This window comes from Tauraco erythrolophus, chromosome 3 (genome assembly GCF_009769465.1).
Source record: "Tauraco erythrolophus isolate bTauEry1 chromosome 3, bTauEry1.pri, whole genome shotgun sequence".
NCBI classification, from domain to species: domain Eukaryota; kingdom Metazoa; phylum Chordata; class Aves; order Musophagiformes; family Musophagidae; genus Tauraco; species Tauraco erythrolophus.
In genome coordinates this window covers 46,787,214-46,804,223 of record NC_141467.1, presented here as the reverse complement: position 1 = coordinate 46,804,223, position 17,010 = coordinate 46,787,214, and the positions used below count along the sequence as shown (strand labels likewise).

The 17,010-nt window shown below is 38.8% G+C and overlaps 1 protein-coding gene across 3 annotated transcripts in view; it reads right to left on the bottom strand.

The window, feature by feature from the left end:
• Positions 1-17,010, bottom strand: part of PIEZO2 (piezo type mechanosensitive ion channel component 2) — a 319,421-nt gene that overhangs the window by 165,269 nt on the left and 137,142 nt on the right. For all 3 annotated transcript variants that reach the window (XM_086609198.1, XM_086609196.1, XM_086609197.1), the window contains exon 4: positions 2,678-2,720. In XM_086609198.1, coding sequence (XP_086465324.1) covers positions 2,678-2,720 — 43 coding nt within the window. The remainder of the gene's footprint in view (positions 1-2,677; positions 2,721-17,010) is intronic.

The window sequence follows — 17,010 nt, the reverse complement described above, 5'->3', positions numbered from 1 at the left end:
AACTTCTAATAAACTCATCTTAAAAAAAATGACCATCTTCTGTTGGCAGTTTCAAACCATAGACCCAACGTATCAGTTCATTCTAGCACTCAAAGCTACTTTTTTTTTCTATTCTGATGGAGACAAAGAGCACCAGCAGGTGCTAATTCATAATCTTAAAAGAAGAACAGGGCGATGAAAGAATCAATATTTTACTGTAGTGCCCTTCAGATATGTATGATATAGTGCTGAATGAAATGCTCATCAAGAAACCAAATTGGATGCAACTTGAGAAGAAAGCACAACCTATTAAGAACAACTTATCAAACCTAGCAACTGAGAGTGTGTAATTTTCACTAATATTCAAATTTTTTGCAGTGCTGTTACAAAAACTGTATCTCTAAACAGACAACATCCAGTGACATGTCACAGTTAAGGAATTTCTAGTCTGATTCTCGATTTGGCACTGCATCTTCTCAAGCTGATGTTTATGAACCACAGACTCTCCCCTGAAGCTGTAATAAAATCGAATCTCAGTTTTCCTTTCAATCAGTACTGTGCCTTATGCTGGCTACATATGGGTGCAACAGAAACTACAGGTTAAGTAGTACACATCACTCTATGTTCGTTAAAATTATTTTTAAAAACTTCTAAAAATTGCTAATATTAAAAACTTGAGACAGAAACATTTTAAAATTAATTTCAATAAGTCTAACCAGGATTACTAAATATTTGCACTATGAAAGACTGCAATTTTCTGCTCGGGTTGCCTATATTACCGGGGCCTTTTTAAGTTTATGGGGCAGTAGGAGAGACATATTTTTTTTTTTAGTGATCTGATTAAAATCTTAAAATATTCCTGACTGCTGGGAAGGTATGAAAAAAAACGGCCATGTTTCCTCAGCTAAAAAATGGTAAGTATTCCCTATCAGTCTGGATTTTCAAGTTGTGATAAAAATATATGGCAACAAAAAGCTCCTTTTTTTTTCTGTTTAAAAATACTTGGCCAAACTCTTTAAAGTCTTTACAGGAATGACTCTACTGGTATCAAGAGATTTACAATAGAAATTAATTTGATATCTGTATATTATTTGACAGAGAAAAAGTGTTTTTACTGTTCTGTAACATTTTACTTCTCAACTAACCCAAGCCTGTAAAGTTACAAAGACAGCTTTGTGATTGCATAAATGAAGAGCTAAATTTCACCAAGAAAGCTCTTTGTCACATTCAAAAGTTATTTGTTTTTCTATGTTTCCTTTGAAGAACCGCAATAATATGTACCAATGTAATATTTATAGCTGTGAGAATAACAAAATAAACATAATCTTTCCATGCACTTCTGTTGAAAAGAGCACTGCCCTTTAATCTTTGCAAATGTAATGTCTAACATGGAAATCTAATGTATTTAGCTGAAGAAGTAAACCAGGCTGAATCTGTGCATACTCACTCAGGATCATAACATGGATGCTTTCAAAATCACCTTCTAAAGAGAATTACTAATCATTAGGACACTAGCATCACCTTAGACACTTCAAACAGATGTTCTCATAGACAGATGGGTGACCACCTTTCAGAGACCCCAAGTCTGTGGTACAACTCCTGAGGACCTGGAAGCTATTTAGAGATAGCCTTAATCCTTCCCTCAGATGCCACATTTCTAGACAGAGATCACTGAAAGCCAAGTATTTAGAAATTTATTTCTTCAAGTAGTGTTAGTTAAGCAGACTTCTTCTATAAAAGGATGATATAGAAAAAAACTTCATATATTGCTGCCAAGATCTGAGAATCCTAATCAGAGGCTGGAATTAGGATAATTAAATTTAAGCATCGGTCCTGCTTTCTCCTGCAAGAAATGCAGCTTGCTTTCTCTTTATTAGAAAGGATGCAAGTAACTAATGATCTGTTTCATATGATTTGTATGGCTATTTATTGACTTCAGAAAGGCCTGACTGTCTGTAGGGTTTGCTGAGATGCCCAGGCAGTACACACAGTACACACTTATGTGACATGAAGAAGGGAAATCCCTTCTTGCCCAGTAAACAGCGATCCAAGCACACTGGTGTACAACTGCAAACCACTCTATTAAGGGAAAAGAGCAAAACTTTTTTCAGGTGGAGAGCGTTTGAACCTCAACACCAGATCACTCTTTACTGGGCTTGGCCTAGTTTAATTTCCAAGAAAGACACATGTTTCTGGTATGATGACCTTGTGGTTAAGTTTGGCTGCAAGAAGTTCTTGCACTTGAGGAATGCTGAACTCTGAATTTTCCTCTGATGCTAAATAGCTCTTTGCCAGCTTTGGTCCTCTTTCAACTTCATTTACTTTTGACAACTAATATGTCACAGGTTAGAAATTTAATGGAAAAAATAATATGAGTGAGAGCAATATTTTCATTCATAAGTAAGACTTCTGTCCAAATTGTGTGTCACCTTTTTTAATACTAGCATGCTATACAGTCACCAGCAAAAAACATTCTGAGCCAAGTTCATATGGTGAATAAGTCGCTTCAGATCAACTAGGGAAAGAGAAGAGGACATAAAATGAGAGGCTGAACAGGTATGTGCATGACATTGCATAACTTCATCTCTAAATTTGAGGTCATAAATACATTTGATCAGCTAAAACAAATAATTCTGCAAACTTGCAGAATTTCTTCCTTTTCTTTTTGCACTGGTAAGGAAACAAATTCGTGGCTTACCTTTCAAAACCAATCTGCCGTAATGTTTTCTCCCACGTTGAACCTATACAAAGAGGAGAAAAAACAAACACCCTCAGTAAAGAACCTTTATTGTATGAACACTCTTACTCTTCTGCCTTCCTTGTGCAGCTGGAATCTGTATAGTAAGGTGATTTTCCACCCCTATGGAAGTACTTGTAAATAACATCTGTTTTCCCCAGAGTGAAGAACTGTTAAGAGAGGCTACCACCTGGTAACAGAACTGTGGGTGGAGGGGTATCAGCCTATGTAACTCCTTTACATTACGAAGGAGCCAGTCACTGCGATTCCAAGGGTGGTCTCCTCTCCTAGAGCAACATGATCTGTATATGACTCCTGAAAGTGCTGAGCTGGCATCTCACATCATGCACTCTCCACATTTCAGCTTTTCATTTTACTGTAGTGTTTGCCTGATTTTTGCTGAAAGCTTTACAGCTCCTTCTGAAATCCAACCCTTTCATTTTTAAGTGAAAGCATGAAGATGTATTTCTGCTTTATTGTTTAACCCTTCATACTCATACAAACAGCTGCAATGGACTTGTTCTCAAAACAATCAAGCACTCAGCCCCAAAAACTGCTACACAAATGGATAGATGCATTCAAAGTATTGTCCTCAGTACTTCTGATGCACGTTATACAACTTATACCTAGATTTTCTCAAAAATAGCACCCATACATTGCAAGCATTAGGTGATCAGTTTTCAGCTCCTGGTAGTGTTTTGCTTCTTGCCAGTCTCTTTCTTGTTACCATTAAGTGGTCATTATAAATACATGCTACTAAAAGCAAAAACATCTCAAGACATGCAGGTCTGCAAAGCAAGTAAGTAGGAGGACATGAAGTTGTGTCATGGTTTGCTCTCTATCTTCTTACGCTCCTGTGGAAAATGTAACAGGACTGTAGGCAATGTAAGCAATGAGTTCTTTTTGAATGCTTCATTATACTTAAACTGAAATCAGACAAGTGACAATAATTTCTGTTGCTGATGCAGTCAGTCACCTAATGGGGAAGGTAAGTTAGGAAAAAATGGATTCCCTGTGAGTGACGTTTAGTAGCTTTGGAGAAACTCGGAGAAAAGCAGTAATGTTGCTGAGAAGTACTGAGAAAGAGAGGAAAGACATGAAGGAAAACAACTTTGTCTGATTTAAATATGGAGAATTTAAGGTTAAATGAATATTATGCAGCGAGTGCCCATACAAAGACTATAACAAAATCATGGATTAGATCCTTTCCACTGACAATCCAAGTCCTACTTGCCAAATTAGCAGGGGAAAAGTGGTGATGTAGACGCAAGAAGATCTTACTGTCATTACCTTTTCAAAATCTTCTGTAGATGCAAGAAGGTCTTACTGTCATTACCTTTCCATTCTGCTAAAGGTATCAGCTCAGAAATCAATGGACCTGTCATGTTTGTAGCATGGTATTTCTCTCTAATCTTCAACATGTTAAATATTTGAATAAGAACTAGCAGATGCTTTTCACTTTTCATCTTTGAATTTGAGACAGCTACTGCAGATCCAGATAAGAACGTAAAGACTCAACTTTTAAGAAGTTTTTGATTCTCGGGTTTGTTTTTGTTTTGTTTTGTTTTTCTAATCCTAGCAACAGCATTATTTCTATTGACTAAACTTTCCAGTTTACCCCAAGGAGAATGTGGTAAGTTTCTGGAGTAATGATGTATTTTTTCTGTATAATTTTATCTAGTATCTGTTAAAAACCAAAGCTGGTTTTCTTAAAGGCCTATGGGCTTTCTTCACAGCTCCTAAACAGACAGCCAAAGAATGAAGTTAACATGGTCCTGTGGAAAATAAATTCCTTGTATTAATCTCTGTGTTTCAGAAAGAGGAAAATAAACTGCATTAAAGTATATGCTCCTAAAATCAACCAAAGTCTGACATTTCACTCCATACAGGAAGGATTTGGGTTGGCTAAGGGGTAGGTTCATGGCTGGTTCCAAACTTGGAATCTTCATTATACTTTTCCGGAACTCCTTCTTCATTCATCTTCTCACCGTCAGTCACTTCAAACTTCAGTTACACACATAATTTCAGGGAAAGGCTCTAAAAACCTTTTCTAATTATATTTTAGGGCAATGGAAACAAAGGTTTTCTGTTCAAGACTGTCACAGCTACAGCCAGTGATCAATAAAAACACTTTTAATTGCCCGCACTCAGTCCAAAGCAGGCAGAGACTTCAGCCCATATCCAGTAGAGTACACAGCGATAAGAGGCTTCAAAACTGAGGTGGAGAAAGCTCTACATTCACATTATGGAAAAAAATGAGTCAAGTTCTGTTCTGCAATCACTGAACAACGTACACTGCTTGATCAGTACAGGGAGCTTTTACTGTGGCACCTGTTTTTGCTTGAGGTGAGGTAAGATTTCTGCCAGCACAGCTAGCTACATGCGATATCTTCCATCAACACTAAGTTCATATTTTATAAAAATAAGTCCTCTAAAGACATCTTTAAAGTAGGACAACCAACATTCTAACGCACGTTTATTTCAAATAAACATGAAAACCAAAAATCATGTGTAGCACTATAAACCGTCAACATTTCATTGAGAGAAATAACTAACCACTCCATTAACATCTTCTGAGTTATTCCCCCAAACCCACCACCTTCTGCACACCCCTGGAGATTATCTGGTTTCATGTAGCACTGCTGAATCAAATCGTCACTAAAAAGATAACTGTGCCGCTCCACAGGTAAGTGCAGGGCAAACGCAAGCAATTCTCCATACAGTTTATGCAATCTTGCTGGCTCTGAAGGAGTATTCAACAGTTTTTGAAGTTTGAAGATTTGAAGAGTGTTGAAGAAAAGAAATCCCAACAGTACTTCTTATAGCACAGACTAGTACTGGCATCTTTAGTCAGTGTTTCTATGCTTTCCACTGCTCTGTATATTAGTTGTATGAATTTTTCACCCCATGACTGGCTACACTTCAATTGTATGATATATATGGAGTCCTACAGAAGAGAGAGAAAGGAGGAAAAAAGCAAAAGAGAGAAGGGAATTTGGTCTCCACTGGTTTGAAATCATCTTTTGGCTGCAGCTGGCTAGCAGAACACTCTTTGAAATGCATGTGACTCCTCTGAAGCAAAGTCTGCCAAGAACACAACTAACATTTCATATTAAAAAAATATACATCTTTCTTATGGAGTCTTATTTTAAAATGTTTATGATCTAAACATTCTGTTTTAAGATTTGCCAATTCCATTCTCAACAGTATCAGCTTCTACGCTGCACTAACAGCCAAAAATAAATACCTTGAGGTAAGAGCAGCACTAGGAAGAGTAACACTATTAAAAGTCTAGAAAACTTATTATTTGATTTAAACCTCACCCAGTGCTTCCAAAATGTGAAACAAGATTTAAGTCATGTAACTCTCATTAAAATCAAAACAGCAGTTTTTCACGAATTAAAGACTTGATGCTGCTCCGAAGGAAATCAATAGGAATTTGGCTATTCGATTCAGTCTTTCTCTCTGCTGGGACTGTGGAAAACATTCACCTGTCGACTTTTAGAATCAATCCACTGCTACACTTCAGTTGCTAAGTTAATTTGGCTTCTCTTTGCTTTCTGTTTTTTACCACCATGTCAAAAATACCAAAACTGTTTATAAGAATGCCTTAATTTGGTATCCATGTAATTAAACTTTTGTTCCAAATATTTGCTCCAGAATGCTTGACCATTCCCATCTGTTCCAAAGATTCTGTTTCACATTAACAGTGCTAGTTTTAAAATTTTTCAAAAAGATGAAGCATAATGTATTTCCAGAATTACTGCTCACATTTAATAGGAACAATGGTAAAATGCACATCATGCTCACATATGCACTCAATGAAACCCTAGCATAAGAATAAGAGTACAAGAATATGAGATATAATAAATAAAATGAAAAACATCTTTCTGAAATGAAAAGTCGTCTTCTTTGACAGGTAGGCTTTCATTTATATGGCAGTTTCCGTATTTGGTTTGGTTTGGTTACAACTTTCTGCTTACTGTGAATTTACTATGAACGAAAGGACTCATAATCTACTGCTAGGCTGCTCAGCATTACAAACCGAGAAGTTGCCTAGCTGCTGGAGTGCAATGGTAGGCTTAGGAAAAACACAGAATAACAACTTGGGCAAGTGATTTTCAGCCATTCATGGAGGTTGCACAACTATTCACTTTGAGCCATATCATGCCATATCTGCCAGTACAGCAGAGGTATGGAGCTTTTCAGGGGCAAGTCCGGCATAACTGTAAACGCGCAGCAAAAACACATGCCTCCTATATCATCCCTGTGCAGGTATGCATGAAGGTGCCTAGGGATCCTATGGTCCCTATGACCGTGTGCAGTGACCAGCTACAGCACCGCTATCTTCTCATTTCTCCAGAGTTAGTGGCTACTTTAAGAACTACATGCCTGCATCTGGCTCTGCTCGTGAGGCTTTCTAATAGTAAGCATAATAATTTTCGCGTTCTTTTCTCACGGTGATCTGACTGAGGACCAGAGCGAAAAATACGACTTAAATGAACCAAAAGACACTGTCATTTTCCAATAAGCATTAAATGAGTCTGTCAAAATTCAAGTATGTAATGGAAAGCATATGAAGATCTCCAATGACTGGAATAGGACAAAATATTTGTAAATTTCATCAATTCAAAAAGTAAAAAAAAAAATGTGGAGCTCATCACTGAGATATCACAGGGAGTCACCCAGGCTCTCTAAAGGAACTAGCAAGGTACCAGACATAGCACAGTCACATTTAGCTCATGACAGTTAAATGCAGGTGTGACCTACATAGCCCTGTTATGATACACTAGAAACAGGCAGATATTCTTGGAATAGTAACTGCATTGGTCTTTTCTTTAACATTTTGAAGTACTACTCAGGATATTCATACCAATTTCAAAATTTTGATCTGAAGCTGTGACACCTACTAGTATCCTCCAAATGAGAAAAAAAAAAAAACACTCCAAAACTTTCACATATTCAAGAGATAGAAAACAGTGATGCAGAATACTCTAGAAATGGAAAGAAACACTTTGCTAAAACTTTTAATCGCAGATGCCACTTCTCAACTCTGTTTCTCTAACAACTTAGCAGTGAACAGGGCAGAAGTCCACAGAGCCTAGCCCAACTGGACTAGCCGGGGATCTGAGTATCTGAATCCACACCTAAAAACTCTCAACAAACTGGATCAACTCACTGGCTTGTCCTGCTAGAGCTTCTTTCAGCAGAGACACAGGTACTATATAAAACATTTGAGGTTTCACAGTCTATTTTCAATTGTCTAGGGAACATTGCTCTGTTGTATATTCTCCTTCATTACTTTATTCCTTCTAGCCAGTACTATTAACTAGCTGAAATGTACACAACTGCAATGGATAAAAACTATCATGTTTGAAACACGTTGGTTTCAACAGCTTCATATACTATTAAGAGTCTTCCCAGTTGCTTGCTCCCAGTAGCAAACTTCTATCTTCTCCCAAACAAACAAAAAAATACACCACATTTTCTCAGAAATCCTACTTTTTTTTACTTTTTAATCAATATAGAGCCACTGGTTTTACAAAATGGACTAGTAGTTTTGACTACAGAAATGCATATGGCATAGGAAAGAACTTTTTCTTACTTGTTCCACGGCACCATAGAGATATTATTAGCACTTACTTACCTGTACATTGGCTATCCAATAGCTAGTTACATACAACGTGGTTCTTATAGAAATTATCATTTCTCTCATGTGAAGCAGCATCAGATAATGCTACCTTGACATTTAGCATTTTTTTGTCCATTTTGAGAAAAAAATATCCCTTTGATTCGAACTACCTAGGCTGCATTCTGCACTCATCATTGTGGAATCTGATCACCATAGTATAAAATCTGAGATAATGACATGACTTCCTTTTAAAATGAGTTCTCTTAATATGGTATATTGCTACCCTGCTGTGTTCATGGTGGTGTTTTAATTGAGATTAGGAGAGTATTTCTTGAGCAAATCTCTTACCATGCTTCGGTTTGCATGACAGAACGATCTCCAAATGCACCAACTGGATTCCTTTCACATGAAACTAAACCGCACCCCAAGGACACAACTGCTGTGTTTAAACCACTAATGTGCATTCAGTCCACATGACCAGACCAGAGCTAATCCACAGTAAACCCCAGTCAATACATATATCGTGTGATGGCCAGGGCCTATGCACGAGCTTATTCACTCCTATCACGCTGTGCTGCTTGCTGAGGCAGATGCAACTCACCCCACCACTCCCAGTCCCAGTCCTGGAGTGCACCCAGAAAAGCTTTCCAGTTACAGTCACCACAAGGGATGCAGGGGCAGGTCAGGGTGCTCACGCTTAGGATTGTTTTCTGGGCTGTATCCCATCTGCTACAGTGAGCAGGAGCCTCTCTACTGCCCTGATGTACAAGCAGGGTCGGACTGGATGCTCAGTGCAGCCACACTCCCCACAAAATCCCAGGGAGCCCCATCTGTAACGCACAACAAGATAACATGTCATTTTTAAAACAGCTTCTCAAAGAGAAGGAATAAGGAAAAATCTGGCCTATTACAGTGTGTTGTGCCTACTGAAGAGACAAAAATCACCAGTAAAATAGAAGTGGAGGTCCAGTGGTCTAGGACTCTGGCTAGATGAAGAACACGATTACTGAATACATACCAAGAAAGAGGTCATATCAAGAGCAAAGACCAGATGTTCCGAGTCTTTACTTGCCTTCCACTTGCACCAGCTTTCAACAGATTTTTCACTGAAAAAAGAGTACACATTTGATCCCTACACAATAATGTCATGGGAAAGATTTATTGTGTATTTTCTTCTGTGAGGAAAATACTGAATTATTATTGTGAGATACAAAAATTGCTTTTCTATTAAAAAAGAAATCTTGACTCATTCCATATTAACCGGAAAAATAATCATCATCAGAACCACTACTGCTCCTCTAAGGAGATTTTAATGAGTGGGAACTTCAACTAATAAAATGAGCAGACTAGGAATATAGAGCAAAGTGCAAGAGTACTGACACTACGCTTGTGTGTGTGCATGGAGGCACTTACCACCTTAAAATGAGTACTAGGGAGACAACAGCTATGGTAAAGTGATTAACAGCTGTATCTGGCAGTCACTTCCAGTCTGCAGCTTCCCTGGGAGCTCTGGGAGCCCAGAAGGGTCAACAAAGCTCTCACAGATAAATGGGGACCCCAAACGCAGCTGCTCCACAGGCCTAATCCATATTCTTTGTTCTGATCTTGATTAGCACCACACTGGAGGACAGGGGAGGATTGTTTTTAAAACTGATCATTTAACTAAAGGGAGATAACACGAGGTGAAATACTCCCTAGTGCACCTGGGATATATGTGGTCCAGCATCTCTCTGCTCACTGGTCAGACTGTGCCAAATGGAGGCAGGGACAAATCCCAGCTCACTTTATGTGATGATAAGACCAGTGTCTCTGAGCCCGATCCAAAGTCTATTGAAATAACTGGAAATATTTGCACTGAGCTAATGGGGTTTGATAGTTTGAAACGGAAACAAATAGCTGTAAGGAATGGTAAAAAAATAATCTATTTTTCAGTAATTTGAACAACAGTTATTATTTCTGCCCTAGTAATAAACTACTGATCAGACAAAAAACGGTGCTGTGTTCTCTGGATAATTCATTTAGGGAGAATGGGAGCAGAGAAGGTAAAAGTTTCAGAATTTAAAATATTAAATGGGACACAGCTTGTTTTAAATGTGAAGTTTATGTACTTTTATATGAGAGTTACACACAGTATTTTACAAGTGAAGATGACTTGCTAATTAAGCAGCAGGGGAAGAGATGTTTGGAAGACACAGTAAGTTGGAAAAAGACAATTTGGAAAAGTACTTTCAACATTTGTTCTTCCATGCTAGATTTGTTTAAAATGATACTCAGGTAACAGAGTCAATTGAAATTGACTGAATTGCTTCACCTTTTCTTTCAATCAGCTTTTTCCACAAGGATGACAGGTTCCATAGTTTTTTAAAAAATAATTACTTCTTTTGCCTGCTTAGCTATAGTATATCAAAACTATTGCATTTATAGGCAATCTTGCCCTGCAACACACACTTGCTTAAAACCTCTCTTATTTTAACCTCATTTCATTTCAAATTTGTATCCTGAACAAGGTAGCAAAACAGTAAAACCCACAGCACTAGAAAATCTTTGGAGAATGTATTTCAGATGACACCTGAGATAGCTAGTTAATGGAAAGCCTTTTTTGTAGTTGTTTAAGCTAATCTATTCTTTATCTGTTTGTTTGCTGTAATGATTGGTTTGTGGTTTTTAACCCAAATTTCTGAATTCATTCCAGTGGCTTTTACTTTTTTTTTTCAGTAGACCTGCTCCCCTTTCCCCACGACAGTAGACCACTGCATAAAAGGATGAGGAAAATGACTTTCCACATTGTGCAAAGGAGAGCTTTGTAGGTCGTCAGCACAGAATCACACTGCAGGAGTAAAGCAGTAAAGAATCAGATGGTCCACAGATATAACCAATCTCTTACTCTTTTTCACAGTAGAAATGAATGTCAGGGCTCTGAGGAGCAGTCTTGAAGCAAAGTGAGATTTCCTGCCATTGCCATGGGGGATGTCAATCTCCAGTCAGAGAGGCACTGAGCTTAAGAGCATCAAGGTTCTGCTCCAGACCTTCTGAAAGGAGGCCAAATAATAAATAAATGGGCCTTTTTTCAAATGTGGAAGACTGGCTTTGCTTTGGTTTTCAATGTAAAAGAACGTAAAGAAAATCGTAGTAAGTTTTATTTTTCATAAACCTGAAGAAAATGAGATTTTTCTCCATTTTTGTTGGCAGAGAAATTCTCCCCTCTCCCATCCCAACCAACACAGCTCTGCTAAATAGTATCTTAGAGGTAAGGTTTTCACTTCAGACTGTAATTCACGGGCATTGTTCCAATTTCTAGAGCTACCCTCTGCTTAGTTTTATTGTAACATAATATACTGTTATGAATAATAATGTCGACCTAGTTTCCTGCAGTGATGAATGTGTGCAGTGTGCCAGCACGAGGAATTTGCTTTTCATTGTCTCATTTTCTCTTTTTGTCTCATTAGAATAAGGAAAGGTGGACAAATGTTTCTCCCTGATTCCTGGAGCATAAGCATAGGGGAAGGGGGAGTTAAACAAAAAGTATGTCTTCAGTAGCACATCCATATACAAGAAATTATGGACAAGAGAAATAAGGATAGAAAAGGAGGAAATCTTGCCCAGAAACAGGAGGAACACACAGAAAACCGGCATTCCAGCAGTGGTATCTTTGACTTTACTAACATTTTGTAATGCATGGCTTTTCTCTGAAATTGATTTTTTTACATAGCTTTTTCTAAAGATAGTAAAGAACCACTCCATTCACATTATTTCCCTCACAAATTAAGGAAACACTTGCACAATATGACACAGATAGTGACTTATTGTTGGTAGGCCTGAGGACCTGTCCATATTCAAAGTTTTCAGCAAAAACACCCAGAATTTTTCAGTGGCTAAAATGACATTAGATACAAAGACCTGAAGTGACGGGTGAAGCATAATATCCAGAATAAACTGCAGAAAACTGGCTTGAGATGCGTACATCCTCAGCACACCACCTTCCCCAGAAGCAGAAAACAGCACTTTCAAACTCTCCGTTTGCATGCCGTTAGGAGAAGGCAGCAGTGACCACACCAGGCAGCAAGACATTTGGGGCACGAAAGCTGACCCACTCCCACAGATCTCTTCAGAAGAGAAATCTGGATGCAGAAGGACGTGCTCCTCTGGGCAGTAGCATGAAGCGGGAACACAAACTCGAACAATCGGGGAGAGGGAAGCGCTTCCAACAGATGTTATTCTTCTTCACTAGCAAATACAAAGATGCCTTACCTAGTTCAGCTGACAAGTATAAACATGTATGCACTGAGCAATTTTGTTTTCATTTTCTTTGTCTTTGCAGAGCTTACAATTCTGTGATTTGGCTCAAACTTTCCCAAAGCTCTAGTCTGTGAGAAGAGAAAGGGCAAAGCTCTCCCGCCTTCCAGCTCCCATTCCTCTCAATCAACAGACAGTGAACTGTGTAGCTATTACGCAGCTTGGGGAAAACAGAAGAGGCAAAAGAATTGGGGAAAACAGAAAGCAGTGGGGTGTTAGTCACAGACTCAGCCCAACCCTTCACTTCTAGACATTGGTGTTTCTAAAACACTGCTCCCACTCCCTAGATGAGGAGCACACATGGACAAGGGGATGGCAAGGAGGAGTATGGCAGCTGAAACTGGTGAGACACACCAACAGTAGAGAGACTTCTCACCTGCCTCCATCTCTCCCTCCCACCTCACAAGCACACAAATTTTGGTCTCCCCTGCAAAGCCAGGAGACACTCATGTCACAGGCTTCGCCTCCTGCAATTTCTCCCCCTGCACACTTGGAACATCTACTGGATTTCACTTCCCCAGACAACGGACAAGAGCCACAGGTGAGCGTTACTCATCTGTGCTCTGCTCATGACCCATGAAATAGCCACGGTCAAGCCACTAGAAGTGCCCAGACAGATTTCATGGGGATCCAGTGCTATGTGATTGTGTTCGCTTTCGTTTATAATAGGCTGCAGGATTGCATCCAGTGTACTGGCAGATCGCTTCCCAACACTTAATTAGTGTTCATTAGAATGCCATGAATAGCATGAGCACTATCAACAACTTAAAGAAGTCACCAGGTTGTCTAATCATTCTCATTTTCAAAAGCACTCCATGTTTTTTGTCTTCTTGCATGCTTCAAATGCTTTACAAATAGCTTGCTCTTTCTACAGTTACATGCTTAATTAGGAGTATTAGGACTAATCTCTCCCCATGTAGTTTGGCCAAATCTAAGCCAAAAAATCAGTAAAAGCACTGAAACTTTTGCCGTTCTTATAAGTTATTAGATGACAAGAGTATTCTCACACTTACTTAAAGTGTGCTTATTTTGTCCTCACTGGAATGTGTTTTATTTAAGTGCTTCATTAGGGTATTAACAGAGTCATACCTTTCGAGTAAATACTGAAGAGGATGACGAGCGGTAATAATTTCCTACTCAGCAGGGATTTTCATGTTACAGAAGTCAAGGGCAATTTAAACGTATGACTCTCAAATGCATTTTTAAATCAAGTATTTTACTATTCACATGCTGCTTCATTGCCTTTAGAAGTGATATTACATCAGGCCTAATAGAAAAGGGACAAACAGTACACTGTATTGTTTGCCTCCTTTCAAAGATACACGGCCAACAACAGCAACACTTCAAAGGTAGCGCCAATTGGCAAGTTTTCCCAATCCAAGCAGATCTGAAGAACTGGAAGGTCTCACAGTGGGATCAGTATATCAGGTGATGGAGCACAAGTGCAATCAATGCCCTTAGAGAATAAGCAGTTTAAAAAGCATCTTCATGAGTGTATTAAAAAACATATTGGAAATATCCTTGTTGTGTTCAAAATAAGACACACCAAAAATGTTACAGCTCAAGACAACTTGTATGATGGATATTGGCCCAATTTCTAAAACCGTTTGTCTCATCTCAAACTTTTTTCTCTGCATCAGTTTTAGAAAACTACTTACACCGAATATAAAAATCAGGGCATCTTGGCAACATATTCTGCTAGGCATAAAGCCTGTAAAATGTCTTGTCTTTGCCAGTTGGAATGAATTCAGTATATTTTATGTGGTCGCAAATGTGAGCTATTCACAGCAGTGGGGGACACTGTACCCGCTACAGGCTGAAAGAGAAGGAAAGAAGGGAAGGAGAGAAAAAATACACTCAACAGGAAAATGGGCTGAAAAGTATAAAGGGATCAATTTTTAACAAAAACAAGTCTTACATAAAAACATTGATTTATATTGGAAAGATATGTAAATGCCAAATTCTGTATGCTCTCATTAATCTAAAATTAATTTAATCACCTTTTATCTGGAGTGACTTCTTTAAAGACACTTAGTATGAGAAAAAAAAATAAACCCACAGTCTAAAACCTGCACATCATCCTTCTTAATTACTATTCTGGAAAGGAGGTTTAGAGGCAGAAATAATAATAAAAAATTTCTCTCTCATTAATCTGTGTTTGTATTTCACATCAATACCCTGGTACATTTCTTTTTTAAAATCAGTGGAGGTAAAGTAGAAAGACTTCACCAAGCCTCTCAGTAGTATTTCATCCAGGTTTAAAAATTTTCTAGGGTGGATTTCTTGGAGTTTCTACACGTTTGACATCATCACCATATCTGCAGGGGACAGAAGGACAAAATGATGCCTAACTGACCCTGCTTATGGGGGAAGAGGTCTCTACAGAAAAGGGCAGAGGGCTCCATGTACTAACAATAAAGCACATGGCAATGCAGGAGGTACTCACTTCAAAAGGATGCCGCAATTGTTTGTGCTACAACATCTGGCCTCCGAAATCAGGCTTCAAAGCAGACGATACAGAATGACAGTCAAAATCTCAGCTCTCACTCCATTTCAGAGAAAACCAAGCTGCAACGTTTGCCACATCTATCCATCCAGATATGCACCCACTAGTACATCAGCGGAGGTTTGCTGAAGAGCAGCTCCAGACTGCAAGCGCTTCTTACTCCTCCCTACAAAGCGGTCCAGTGGGAGGATAAGTGATTTATGGAGACTGCTCCCCACTGTCCATGCAGCGGTCCACAGTGTGAACTGGGCAGCTATCATGGAAGGGCCAGCTCCTCCCAGCAGGTACAGAACCTGTCCCCACGGCAAAATAAAAGATGTCAGCTAAGTTTAGTCCAAAATATCAAAACTCATAGATAAAAATGACTACAGCTATCCATATGAGTTTTCCTAGGTTTGTTTGTGCACATTTAATAACACACATCTCCATGACTATAGTTTAAAGGTTTACTGTAGATATGCTAATCTGAAAAAACATACTTTGTTTCTAGGTGGCTGAGAACTGACGAGATTTACAGCACTTGAGCAGAGGTCTTGGCTGGCGACAGTCAGCCTGGGATACATCTGAGCATCAGCTTTTATAAACAGCATATGCATTGTCCACTGTTGCACTGTAAATCAAACATGAAAACTACTCCCACAGACACGGTTAACTTGAGTATTCTCATGGACAGAACAGAAAGTTGTATCACCAGGCCAAGCACTTAGAAAACTGAGACCACAGGAAATACATGGAGCAAAGTAGATCTGGAACGTGTGATCCCTTCAGATGATTCAGAAATCTGTAACCTCACATTGACCCAATTTCCAAAATCTGCATAGATTTTTTTTTTAAAATGTTAATTTTATAATAATATCACTCATCCTTAACAGAACAGCAACATACAAGAGGTTGGTGGATGGATTAACAAATATTCAGTATAGCAAAGCTTGCAAGCTACTGGTCAGACTAGAATAGCTGTGACCAAAAGCAATTATTACTTGACAGATGTTTGGAGGCCTCTGCGAAACACTTCCTGCCTGCTGGTGCATTTTTTCAAATGTCAGTTTTACTATCCACTGTGTACACCAGAAAAGGCACCCAAAAAACCAGCAGATGTCACTGCCCAATTTAATGGGATTTAATTTTAGGATCTGAACATTCAGGTTTTTTAAAAGGGGGAAATTCGTCTCTCTAAAAAATTTAGTCAAATTCGCCTTACATCTACTAGAATTTGAGTGAATCACCTCGCTAACAAAAGAGAGAAGTCCTTACTTCTACTGTTATTTGCCCTTTACAGAAAAATACTAAAATGTTAGTGGCCACCTCTTCAACACACAGAAGAGCAAACTGCACTCTTCCTCCTCCTCCTCCTCCTCCTCCAGTGTTGCTCAGCCCACTCTAATATTCCTCCCTATAGTGAGAGGGAAAATTTGGACTCTTCATGATCCTGGCTTGAAACACTTTTCATGTAAAAAACTCCAAAGAGCCAAAAGTCGTGAGGCAAGCAAGGCCAACCTTTCAGCAGAAAAGCAGAGGAACCACAAGAATAGTCCAAAAATGTCCAAGAAAAACCATCCCCCCATTGAGACTGGATGTGCAGGTAGAGAGAGACATTGTTTATTTTCTACATCTCTGTTCTCCATTTCCTTCCAAGGACAAAGACGAAGATGCTGACTAGGTCAAAGTCCCTACACTAGGTTAGTCCCATCACCCAGTATTCATTGCAGCTGTATTCAAATCACTCAAGAATTGCTTCTGTCTCAAGAGGTAAAAACCAGCCGCTTCACTTTAAGAAAACAAACAAACAAAAAACAAACAAAAAAAACCTCTTCAAAACTACTTGTGTACAAGAAAAGCAGAAGATACAGCCCTGCAAGTTAT